Consider the following 12,885-nt stretch of genomic DNA (forward strand, 5'->3'; position numbering starts at 1 on the left):
ACAAATGTGCACCCGCTTCACACAGGGTGGGGAGCGCTGCCCCCAGAATGTCCCGGGTACTCTCGTACTCGATCCCACCCCTTCTTACCCACCTGGGTCCTCGGACCCCTACTCCGTGGAAATGCATGAGGCCAGACGAGGAGTTCAGGGGAGGCTTTGCTGGGACTTGTGCTGCAGCAGGGGGAGTGAGAGCAAGAAACAGGGGCCCTTGGGGGGTGCTCGGGGAGGGAGGGGGTGAGCAGGACCCTCAAATGGGGTGAGGGTGGGGGCGTGTCGGGTCGGGCAGGAGGGGCGGCTCACCCCCTTGGTGGTGCTGTGTGCAGGGAGCACACCTGGCACCTGCTTTTGCTCAGAAGTGGCAGCTGGGTTTGGTCTTTTTGTATCGTGTTGTTCGTAACCTGCCCCAACTGCGCATGCCTGCAGTTATTTTTGGTCCTTTATTGTTTCCTTGAGTCTATTGCTGGAGGAGACGTTTGTCCCGGAGTCAGCACTGCAGCAGAGCGTAGCGGGTCCCAGGTCCCCCATCTCACCCTCTCTCCCTGGCCCTCTGGTGCTTGTGTTTTGCCTTTTGTAGAATTTCACGTGAACAAGATCGTGTTCCGAGTGGTCTCTGGTTTCCGACTTCTTTTGCGCACGTGGTTGTGATACTCGTCCGTGCCATTTGCTGCTCAGCCGTGTCCTGGGCAACTGGCCGGCTGGTTTCCTGTTTCCTGGTGGAGGACTGCTTGTTACGGTCCTGTCTCCTGAGTGAAGGTGCTGGGTGTGTCTGTAGGCCAGATTTGTGTGCATGTGTGCATTTCTCGGTTATAAGGGCCTCAGGGTTGAATTGCTGGGCCACCTGGTGACCGTGTGTTTAATTTTATAGAGACTGTAAAGCCGTTTTGCAAAGTGGCTGTCTGGCCCACACTTCCAGCCAGGGGCATGCAAGCTGCTGGTCGCGCTGTTATGTGTCAGCACTTGGTACTGGCGGTGGAACTTCAGCCCTGCAGGTGGGTGAGTGTAACCGAGTCCAGACTTGTTCTGCTCGCTGCACGACAGGCCACCAAATCGGAAGACAAGGTGTTGGGGCAAGGAATACCGACTTTATTTGGAAAGCTGCAGACCGAGGATGGCAGACTCATGTCTCGGAGAACCATGCTGCTCCAGTCAGAACACAGGCTCCTTTTATACAAAAAAGCAGGGAAGGGAGTATGGTGGTTGTTGCAAACTTCTTGGTATGGGAGTTCTTTGTTCCTGCAGCCGTCCATGTGGGCCAGGTCATGGTGCTCCTGCAAAACCTCCAACAAAACAAATGTTTTCCTCTGTTCTGCAACTTGTTATCGTCACGTGAGTGCAGAGCTGGCAAGACTCAGCCTAGGAAACAGGGCCCAGGGTTCAAGCCAAAGGAGCAGATGTAGTACGGAGTCAGATTTGTTCTTTTCTGTTTCAGTGCCCCCCTGTCAGTGTCCATTCACAGCCTTGTGGCAAAAGGGGCGGCCACCGCTCTGGCTACCTCCTGCTGAAAAGGGGCGACGAGGGGGTGATTACGGAATGGAGTTGCTCAGCCTTGGACAGGGAGCACTCCTGGGTGTCTTTAGTCTGCAGGATAATCTCTCTCTCTCTTTTTTTTTTTTTTCTCTTTCTCTTCATTTGTAACTTTAACCTGATAAACCCCTTAGAGCTTTGTGGGGTTTGCTGCAGACACAAGCAGGCCCGTTGTCACTTTGCAGAGTACCAGGCAGTCCACATCGGGGGTGACTGCCCTAAGGAGGCTTGAACCACTTTGAAGGCTTTTTCTGTCCGAGTGGGCTGTGCCTCCGCCCATCCTGAGAAAGTGTCCACAAACACTGGGAGGTATCTGACATTTCCTGCGGCTCGAGACAGTGGAGTCGAGTCTATGTGCCAGTCCTCAGTGGGGCAGGTTCCTCTGTGTTGGGTCCCCATCTGGGGAGGCCTGACGGTGGACTCTGGGTTATTTTAGCACAAATCACACAGTTCTCAGTGACTCGCTCGATGGTCTTTTGCAGGTCAGGCCCCATTATATACTTTTGAACCCATTGTAAGGCGGCGTCTCTCCCGTAGTGGGTACTGTTATGTGTGTGCTGCAGCGTAGCGTCCAAGGTGCCTCAGGGCCTAAGACAGTTCCTCGTGCACTACATTTCCAGCCAGGTGAGCTGTGATCAAGAGGGAAACCCCACTCTTCGGGCCTCTCCTTGGCCTTTTCTGAGAACACTGGCTGGTAGCTGACATTTCCCCAAACAAGGCCAGGAGCATTCTTAAATTCCTGAGGCAGGACTGTCCAATACTGTTGGACTGCCTGCGTTTCTGGGCGCTGCCACTCAAACGCAAATAGCTGCTGTGATTCTTCTGCACTGGGAATGCAGAAAAAAGCACCTTCCAAGTCCAAAGCCGAGAACCAGCTGTATTGTCCTGGGACGGCTGTGAGCAGAATGAGCGGATTAGGCACTACAGCGTGTAAGTCTCGGACTGCCTCATTCATAGCCCTTAAGTCTTGGACAAAGCGAGGCTCTGCTGGGTTTGGCTTTTTGACTGGGAGGACAGGGGTGTTGTACGGGGACCTGCAAGGTTTAATCAGTCCTGGTTTGAGAAACTTCTCGAGAATTGGCTGAATTCCCTCTTGGGCCTCTTGTCTCAGAGGACAGTTTTAGCTCAGGTGTCCCAGCATCGCCTTTCAATGGCATATGTATTGGCCATGCATTTCTGGCCTTCCCTGGGGTGCCGTCGGCCCACGCTTATGGCCTTCATAGACCTCGGGGGAAAGAGCTCTGTGTCGTTTTCTGGGCTTTCCGTGAGTGCCATCTGCAGGCTTAAAGTGTGCTCCAGTGGGACCCTGATGTCAAGCTGTTCTGCTGAAAAAGTTATTTGAGCATTTAATTTACAAAGGAGATCTCGGCCCCAAAGAGGGACTGGACACTCTGGCATATACAAGAAGCTGTGCTTCATGGTGAGGTCCCCTAGCTGGCATTCCAGGGGTTGTCAGAATGAACGCTTTTGTACTTCTCCAGAAACTCCTGTGACTGGGATGGACTGGGGAGTCTTCGGTGCCACCTTAGTGTTTACCACAGAGTATGTTGCACCCATATCTGTTAGAAAGTCAATCAGTTTGTCCCCCACTGTCAAAGCTACCTGGGGCTCCTGTGGGGAAATTGGAATTGGGAGCCTCAGATCTACAGGAGCCCCTGGGCCTCTACATTCATCAGAGTGTTCCTCTCCTTTTACAATACGAGGGGCTCCTAGCCTTCTTAATTGTTTTCCTGGATCAGACTCACAATTACGTAAAGTGCGCACGTTGGTGGATAGAACTATGTATCCCCTAAAAATACAGGGCCCTGCACAGGCAGAGGACTGACACAAGAAGCCGCCGAAAGGAAGCCCCAGCATTAGTGCCAGTCGAGAAAAAGCGTCAAGACTTCCCAGTACTGTGGCCACATCATTTGGAAGCGCCCTGGTGAGGACAGACGAAGACGGAGTTACTGCTGCAGCGAAACTTACTGAGTGAGTTATTCTCATTGGAAAACACACAGCAGGGAACACGGGTCCTTTTAGGCCTTGCTCCAGTACGCACCGGAGGACTGTAATTTTTCCTGAGACACACATCCCTGGTACGACTTGTGCTCCAGTACGCACACGCTGTTTTCTACATACCCAAGATGCCAGCAAGTCCAACAAAGCATAACATCCAAAGGTCACACCAGGAACTGTATTGCCGGTTCCTTTCCAGCCTCCTTGGGGAAAAGGGCCCAGAGATAGAACAGCACGTCGTAGAACCTAAGTTAATGGAAGCTGGTCATACCAACGCAAAAATGTGCTCTCTGGAAAGCCGCCTGGGTGTCTCCCTTCCTGGAAGCCATCACCTCTTCATGTGCAAGGATGGGACAGGCTCTGAGAGCACGCAGCATCCTGCTGTGATCAAGTTTCCCAATCAGCAGCTGTTTCCTTAGCTGCGGCATTTTATCACTGGGGGGCCCAGTGCCGGCCGTTTCCTTAGCTGTGGCATTTTATCACTGGGGGGGGGCCCAGTGCCGGCCGTTTCCTTAGCTGCGGCATTTTATCACTGGGGGGCCCAGTGCTGGTGAAGACTGGTGTAGAATAGCCGGGCTCGGCTGAACCTGCGCTTGTCGCCAGTACAGCCGCACATGTCCAGCTGGTAAAGTACACGTCTCTGACACAGCACAGAGTCAAGGAAGCCAAGACGTGAGCTGAGTGAGGTTGTGGTGAAGGACACGGGGCACCCCCGGGTGAAGCGGTGAGTGTCTGGAGTGAGCGTTTCCCTGTCGGGTAGCCTAGGAAAGCAACCTCTGCCAGCTGAGAGGGCGGCACTGATTACTGCAGGTCCCTCGCTTGTAGCGTGCGAGCACTTTCATGGGCCTTGCAGTCTGCTGTCGACCTGATAACTCCTTCCCCCAGCTTCAGAGGGGTCTTTACTTGCTTTTTGCTGGGGTTTCTTTGATTTTATCAAACCCAGACTACTGGCCATTAGCATTTAGGGCCCCTGTGGGTTAATGGTGTAGAAGGAATTGTCCCGTGCCGAGGGTGGCTCCTGGTCCGAACGCAGTGCCTTGTCAGCTCTCAGATGGCAACACCAGACCCGGTCCCTGTGCCCCAGGAACTAACAAGGATTTTCTAATTGATCCCTCTAAGGAGGGGGAGCCAGTCCTACCACTTCCTGAGCCCCAGTGCCAGGAACTGGGGCTGGCTGTGTAGGAAGGAGTGGATACACTGGCAGAGCAGCCAGAGCGGCTGGGACAGCTGGCTCAGCCGGAGAGTGGATGTTCGAAGGATCATATCCTAACGCGCATTCCTTTCCTTTTCAGATTTTCCCTCCTGTAGTAGCACAAGTGCTTGCCCACAGGGCATCCCATCATCTTTCCCACTTTTTCAGAGTGTCTGAAATTGCAGGCGTGTGCAGAGCCCTTCAAAGGCCACCGCTCCTCAGCACCGTGCTGTAAAACTGTAAATAGCCACTGATCCTCTCTAAGCGCTTTGCCTTGGCACCAACCAGCCGGGCCGAACTCCGGGCCTGTGGTGATTTCAGGAACCAAGTAGAACCCCTATATTCTCCCTGGGAACATCCTACTCTCAGACAAGAACAGGTTTGGTTTTTTCCCTCCTGTTCTTTTCCTCTGTTTAACAACAGTAAAAATTTTAAGCACCATAAAACTGACTTGGCAGTAAATGGAGAAATGGCAACAAAACAAAATGAAACGAAAATCCCAGAGGGCAAACAGAAAGCCCTAAATAAATGCTCCGGTTTGGTCTTGGGCTTTTACATACACCGATGACACAGGAGACCACAAGCAACGTGATTCACACAGCAAGGGTGGCAGTATATGGCGATAACCCGGCATAAACCCCTCGTGGGGATCCAAACAGGTGCTCTGGCCACACGCTGTTCATCTTTCTCTCAGGCGTGGGTTCGTAGCTGTAACCAGACCACTCACTCAGAGTGTGCCTCAGAGCACCTCCTTCAGGTGTCCGCGTCTTCGCCGCCGCAGCGTCAGGCCGGGCTTCACCCTTCTCCTTCTGGGGTCACCAGTTCCCCTGCCCACGTGTGTTCACACCTGCGGCTGTGGTCTCTCGTGTGCCAGTACTTGTAACGGGTTTATGCGGTTGCCCCGACAGCCAGGCTGCCTGGAGGCAACGTCCCCACTGAGGCAGCGGCTCTGACTGCGCTGAGTCAGTGGGAGGGGTGGGGTCCCTAAGCTGTGTCCCTCCGTGGGTCCCTGGCCATGTGTCCACAGCCTCGCTGCTGGGACTCCACGGGGGCCTGACCGCCCTGCGCGTTTACCTATGCATTTTAAACAGGGGGTCTGTTTCTGCTCGAATCCGAGTCGTTTGGGGAACAGCAGGCATGTTAACAACGTGGGGCCTCCATCCAGGATTGTGTTCCCCCTTTGTTCACGGTAGAGCTCCACCTGCCCAGGCCTGGAGCCGCGTCCCCGTGGGCTGACACGAGCTGAGTCGTGCGCGCCTGCGTTACGAGGCGCTGTTCCCTCCTGCCCTGTCCCCGGCCTGGTGCCCACCTGGTTGGGATTGGTCCTTCTCGTTGCTGAATTCAGTGTCCAGCGTGCACTGTGTGGTGTCTGTGTCTCTGTCCTGAGAGGGCCGCCCCGGCCCCGCCCCGGGCTCCAGGTGTACACCTCCTGGACTGGGGGTCCCTGCGCCCGTTCTCCGGAAGAGGGTTGCGGTCCGTGTGATGTCGTTCCCATCGTCCAGACTCTCACTGGGGAGCCCGGGGTCCAGACTCCCGTGGGAACGTTAAATCATGGCTCAGCCTCCCGCGGCATCAGACCCCGCCTTTCCCGTTGTGGGTTCTGACCAGACGCATCAGTGCAGGGAGGGCTTTGTCTGTGTCCCTGCGGTCATCACACCCCCGGCCTGGGCTCCGGAGTGTCCATCTCCTGTCCTGTCCTCCCCGCCCTGGCTGCTGACCCAGAGAACTCGATTCTCTGTCTCTGACTCTCAGAGGGTTTGCTGAGTGGGAATTCGTTGTTCAAACTCTTTCTGAGGAACAGGTTGTCGTGTGACTTTCTCTGTGTGTCTCTGCCTCCTCCTCTCTGCCCCCCCGTTTTCCCTTGTGTTCGAGGTGGAAGCTCAGATGCTGGGTTTTCAGCCTCTGTCCCGGTTGGTACCTGCATCAAAAGCAGTAAACATCACCCTGATGTCACCGCAGTCCCCAGGATGTGATGTGTCCCAGCGTCCCTAGTGTGTCCTAACCTGCAGTGTCGTTTACGCTCCCGTCACCTCCTGTGACCTCTCATGACCTCCGGTTACGGGTCATCAGAAGCTGTTTCACCCCCATGGTTTGGGGACTTGTCAGCTGCCTCAGTCATGGTGGCCGCATGCCGCCTCCAGTCATGGAGGGTCCGCAGGGACACTGCGTTTGTCCTGGGGTGACAGCTGGAAGCGCAGCGTCCTCCTGCCCCGTGATGCCCGCTGGCCGTCGTGGAAGCCACAGGCTCTCCGGGGGAGGCCTGAGGTTTGCACAGCCGTGTGGGGGCTCCAGTGGCGCAGGGTGCGGAGCGCTGACCTGCGTGTCCTCTGCTGCAGGCCTGCGGCTGCCCTCTCTACTGGAAGGGGCCACTCTTCTGCGGGGCCGGCGGGGAGCGCACGGGCTCCGTGTCTGTCCACAAGTTCGTCGCCATGTGGAGAAAGTGAGTCCGGGGCGGGCACGGCGTCCCCATGATGCCCTGCTGCTGGGACGGGAGGGGCGGACACGGACCTGCAGGCCCGCCCGGCCCTCCCTTCTCCCCGTCATAGGGCACCTGACCCTGAGTCCGGGTGGGGGCTGTGGGCAGACCTGGGAGGACAGCGGGGTGTCCTGTCACTAGAGTCCTGCAGAACTGTCATGACGATGCGGCCAAGTTTGTCCACCTGCTCATGAATCCCGGCTGCAACTACCTTGTACAGGAGGACTTCGTCCCCTTCCTGCAGGTATGTCCCCACGAGCGCCCCGCACCCTGTAGCCCTCTCAGCCGCTCTTGTGTCTGCACCCCGCCTGGGCTGGGGTCTGCTCCGTCCTGGGGGCGCCGCCTCCCCCGAAGCTGGCTCTGTGCGGCCCTCCACACCTGTTTGGGGGCAGGACGGAGCAGACAGGTGCACCCCTGAGCCTGGGAGGTGTGGTCTGATGGCGGGGTGAGCTCTGTGGTGCGTGAGGCTTTCTCCATAAAGCGGGTTGCGGTCAGCGGGACGCTTATTCTCCAGGCGCTGCTCCAGCCCCTCTTAGCGCTGTTTGTTTGGCACTTCGTTGTCCGTTCCGTGGCAGAGAACTAAAGATGATGCATGGTTACGTGTCACCCCGTGTTCCACTGAAACACGGCGTCACTGAAGCCCCCGAGGCAGGTGGGATAGAGGAGACTTAAGGGCTCCTGGGGTTGGTGGAGCCCTTTGTTGCATGAGGGCACTTCAAATTCCCTTTCTCGAAGTTTGAAGGGGACTTGGGTGTCAGTGCTCACGTGTTCACACAACACAAGCCAGGTTGCCCCGGCCGTGAGCGGTGCTGCCATGTGCGTCCCGAGCTCGTGGCCCAGATGTCCCATGTAACCTTGACGTGATTTCATAGACTCGAGCGTTTGGGGTGATCGTGTGTGAGCGGCTCGTGGCTGGCTGTGTGGGCCACTGTGCTTCACAGGAGACGCTTCTGGTCCCCACGGGCCAGCACGTCCCAGGCGTGTCTTGTCCCCCGTGTGCAGGACGTGGTGAACACGCACCCTGGCCTGGCGTTTCTGAAGGAGGCGTCCGAGTTCCATTCCCGCTACATCACCACCGTGAGTATTGAGCAGGCCCGGCCACGAGGCCTCTGCGGGCCCTGCTTCCTCTCTATGAAGCTGATGCCAGCCACCCTCTCCCTGGGCTTGTGCGTGGGGTGAGGGTGTCTCTGATCCGGACGCGCAGCCGGGCGCCCTGGGGGAGCCCCACGGTCTGACTGCAGCACAGCAAGCCCGAGTGAGGGGCGTCAGAGACCCTGTCTGGGGTCTGGGCAGGAGGGGGTTAACAGCGTGTCCTGGGCCCCAGCCTGGGGGTCTCCTTACCTTCAGGAGAGAGACTTGAGGACATCACAGTCCTCCCCCCTGCACCTGTCCTGGTCAGGGTCACCTGCGGAGGACGGCTCCTCCCACACGCTCCTCCTCCAACTCTGAGCCCGAGTGGCCCGGGCAGCCCGAGGGCGTGCTGCTGGAAGCTTGCATTTGTCCTGCAGAGCAGAGCGGACACAGGGGGGAGAGCCAGGCCGCCTCATCCCGGTCAACGGTCCACTGTCAACCTGGGGGGGGGGGCGTCACCAAGTATGGTGATCGGAATTGGGGTTTATTCAGAGAACAGTGAGGGCTGACCTAAACCCAGCTGTGTGCCCAGGGCTCCGTGAGCACGCCGGATCCTCAGAGCACAGGGCAGGGAGGGGCCGTCTGGGGTGAGGGCAGGGGAGGGGACTTTGTCGCTGGGGACACCCCCATCTGGGTCTTACTGTGCAGGGGGAAGGGGGTCACTCTCTGGTCTTAAATTAGTGCTGTCCATTCCATAGTAAGTTGTTTGCGGAAGCTTTTGAAGCCGTTTTTTAAACCAAGCCCAGTGTAAGGAGGACTCCAGCCTTCCAGGAGCTCCTGTCCCCTGCCCCTCCCTCCCCATCCCCTGCCCGCTCGGGTTGTCCACCTCCTGCATATGCGCCCCCCAGGGTGTGGAATGTGGCCGGAGGGACAGCTCCTCCCCACTGAGTGCCACCCCGGGCCAGAGGCGGGACCCTGTGGGACTGGCTGATGCGTGTGGGCCAGGCGCCCTCTGCTGGCCACGCAGGGTCCTGCAGCCTAGGGTCCGCTGATTCCTGGTGAGGCCCAACAGTCCCAGGCGAGGTCCCCGGTGGGGCCATGTGCAGCCCCCAGGGTCCCGGGCTCCGCTAACAGCCCTCCTCCCTCAGGTCATACAGAGGATCTTCTACACGGTCAACAGGTCCTGGTCGGGGAGGATCACATGCGCAGAGCTCCGGAGGAGCACCTTCCTGCAGGTGGGCGGGGCAGCAGGGCGAGGTGGGTTCCTCACGTCCTCCTGTCCCCTCGCCCCTCCCCTCTTGCATCGTCCCTCACTCCCCCTGCACCACCCAACTCCCCCCCACCCACCCGTCATCCCTACTTCCTTCCACCCACCCAACCCCCATCCACTGTCATTCTCCCTCCCCTCCCCCACCATCACCCACTGATCCCTCCCTCCCTGCCCCACCCACCACCCACCCACCCATCACCCCTCCCTCCTTCCACCCACCCAAACCCCATCCGCCATCATCCTCCCTCCCCCACCCACCACCCACCCACCCATCCATCCATCATCCCTCCCTTCCTTCCATTCATCCTGCGTCCATCCTTCCACCTGTCCAGGAGGCACAGCCCGCCCTCTGGGAGCTGGCATCTCCCATGCCCACACCCAGTTCTGTGGATGGGCGTGTTCACAAGGTGGGGTGCTGACCTGCCTGCGTCAGCATACCTGCTCACGGTGCTGCTCCCCATGGCTGTGAGGCGGCCCTGACCCGGGGGCGCCCCTCCCCTGGGTACTGAGCTCCCAACCCCTGAGCGGGTCTCCACCAGCTCTGAGCCCCCACAGTCACCTGTGAGACCCTGGGGTCCCACCTGCAGGAGGCCCGGCTGCCACGGAAACTCTCGGGTTTGTGCCTGCAGAATGTGGCGCTCCTGGAAGAGGAGGCGGACATCAACCAGCTGACAGAGTATTTCTCTTACGAGCACTTCTACGTCATCTACTGCAAGTTCTGGGAGCTGGACACGGACCATGACCTTCTCATCGATGCGCAGGACCTGGCCCGGCACAACGACCACGGTGAGGACGCGGCCTGTGGATGGCGGGGACCCACGGCCAGGGTGGGCGTGGGCTCTGCCCTCCCATGAGACCAGCCACGGCTGCTGCCCCTGATCCTGGAGGCCTGACGCCTCATGCTGTCCCCCCCGGAGTGGCTTTCACTGCAGGACACACAGGAGGCAGGGACACACGTCAGGACCCACGAGGGCACACGGGGAGGGCCCGCTCAGGTCCTGTGGCGGGAGGGAGGGAGGGAGGCCTCAGCAGTGCCGGCTGCTCCTCCACGCCTGCCACCTCCACGCCTGCCACCTCCACCCCCACTTGCGGGGCTCTTCCCACCCCGAGGCCCCTTGGTCTGTCCTGAGTGTTGGGAGACCGCCACCCACCTGTCAGATTCCTCCAGGTCTCCTAGGTGAGCCCCAGTTTGGGCAAGTCTGTGGGTGCAGCTCTGAGCTCACAACACCTGTTCCCCAGGTGAGCAAGCACTGTTGCTGCAGGTGGCCAGTGTCTCCACCCTCCCTGTCACACCCTCACCCCACTTCCTGCTCCCGGGTCAGGGCCTGCGTCCGTGGAGGGATGGCCCTGTGTCTGTGAGGGTGGCCTGGCCCCAGGCTGGGGAGGGCGGGTGAGGTGCTGGGCCCTGTGTCAGCCCCACAGTCACTGTGACGAGACTGTCTGAGCAGACTCGTTTGTCTGAGGGCTCCCTTCCCGCCTGTAGGGCTGACCCCTCACCTGTCCTGCCTTCTCACCACAGAAGGGCTTGAAAAGTTGACTTTAAGCCCCTTCACGGTCCAGGTGCAGCAGGGAAGAATCCAACGCAAATAATTTTTTTGTAAAAAAAAATCGTCACCTGTCACCTCCATTATAAGAAATCCAATTTTCAAGGCACACAGAATGGCCTGAAATTTGAGCATGCCGTGTGTGGGCTCTTAGTTTTCTGGAAGGTTTCGTCAGACCTGTGTTTGGTGTGACTATTTCAAGTAACCGCACACGCGAGCGCACGTCTGAATTTTCTACGTTTGTTTCATTCGTGCTCAGCGTGGACGGGACAGTCCTGGATGTGAGCTCCCTGGGGCCGCCCGTCTGCTCCCCCACATCTGTCTGCAAGGGTCCCGCAGATGCTGGTGTGTGGACACCTGGGTGGACGTGGGTCCCTCTCAATGCTGCTCCGAACTTGATGTGTGGTCTCAACTCTTACCTGTGCCCTGAGCCCCACAGGAGTGGCTCCGAGCACAGGCTCGTGGTGGCTAGAGGAGGGCGCCACATCAGGGGTCACCCCGGCCTTGCCCGTCCCTGTGGCCCCTCCCTGAGAGCCCACGTCCCTATGGCCCCGTGCACTCCATCGAGTTCTCATGTATGGGGGCTCTCGTGGGGCCGGCCTTGGGGGTTTGTCACCAAGCAGGCTGGTAGCTGGTGGCCTCGTGTGCTGGAAACATTAGTAATAGGGACGGCGGCCCTGTTGTCCAGGACAGAACAGTGGGTGGCTCCCAGAACAGGGCTCCCAGTTATGGGTGTGGGTGCGTGCCATGACATGTCTCCTCCCTTGCACGAGCCTCTTTCAAAACATCACGGGCTCCTGCAGGAGCAGGGGTCTTCCTGCCATCATGGGAGGGAATGGGCGGGGGTTGGCGCTGATCTGTCCTGTGTCCCTGCGGACCAGTGGGTTCCCTGTTTTCAGATCACTGGTTGTGGGAGTGAGTCCGAGTCCCGGGGCTGCTGTCGTGGGGGCGGGGGGGACCGTAACACCAGGAAAGTATCCTCCCAGGGAGCATTTGTGTATTTACGAAGGACCGTCATCCCGGGCAGGGGGTGGTTGCAGTTTCCTGGGGCACTTGTAGCAGATGAGCAGAACCTGGGGCTTAAACAGCCATCTTCATCCCCCTCAGCAACAGGGACCTACACCCACCTTCCCTGAGTCCTGGAGACCAGATGTCTGAGGTCAAGGTGTCCCAGGGCTGTGCTCCCCCTGGAGGCTCCAGGGAGGGTCCCTCCTGCCTCTTCCAGCTTCTGGGGGTTCCAGGCGTCCATCCCTGGGCTGGTGGCCGCCTCCCTCCTGTCTCTGCCTCCGTCTCCACGTGGCTTCTCCTCTGTGTCTGTGTCTCCTCTTCTGAGGACACTGTCCTTGGATGCAGGGCCACCTCTTCCAGGAGGACCTCCTCTCAGGTCCTTCACTTCATCACATCTGCAAAGATGCTATTTCCAGATGGGTCCCATTTGCAGGTTCTGGGTCTATGATGGTCTTAATTGTGTCCCCAGAGTTCGCACGCTTAAGGCGTATCCCCCAGGAACCAGCCCTGCTGACATCTGGACCTCAGACTCCAGCCTCCAGGACTGGAGGCCGTAAACCACTGCTGTTTAAGGCACCTGGTGTGTGGTGCTTCGTGTCAGCAGCCCCAGCGACCTCATTCAGTGCTTTTCCCTTTTACTTCCGAGTCGAGTGTGCCTTGAAATGCATTTGTGTTCAGACTACAGTCAAGCTGAGGGTTTGGGAGCAGAGTGTCTGACCGCGTGGATACTGGCATGTTCTGTCTTCACACCCTGTTTCCATCTTGGAGCCTCCAGGCCAGCTCTTCTCGCTTGTGGCTTTAG

General features: G+C 58.4%; 1 protein-coding gene across 3 annotated transcripts in view; it reads left to right on the forward strand.

The window, feature by feature from the left end:
- LOC105103741 (serine/threonine-protein phosphatase 2A regulatory subunit B'' subunit beta) overlaps positions 1-12,885 on the forward strand; it is a 42,354-nt gene that overhangs the window by 22,098 nt on the left and 7,371 nt on the right. For all 3 annotated transcript variants that reach the window (XM_031446056.2, XM_031446058.2, XM_064482655.1), the window contains exons 3-7: positions 7,051-7,154; positions 7,332-7,434; positions 8,193-8,267; positions 9,410-9,496; positions 10,161-10,317. In XM_031446056.2, the coding sequence (XP_031301916.1) occupies positions 7,051-7,154; positions 7,332-7,434; positions 8,193-8,267; positions 9,410-9,496; positions 10,161-10,317 (526 nt within the window). The remainder of the gene's footprint in view (positions 1-7,050; positions 7,155-7,331; positions 7,435-8,192; positions 8,268-9,409; positions 9,497-10,160; positions 10,318-12,885) is intronic.

Source organism: Camelus dromedarius, chromosome X (genome assembly GCF_036321535.1).
Source record: "Camelus dromedarius isolate mCamDro1 chromosome X, mCamDro1.pat, whole genome shotgun sequence".
Taxonomy (NCBI): Eukaryota; Metazoa; Chordata; class Mammalia; order Artiodactyla; family Camelidae; genus Camelus; species Camelus dromedarius.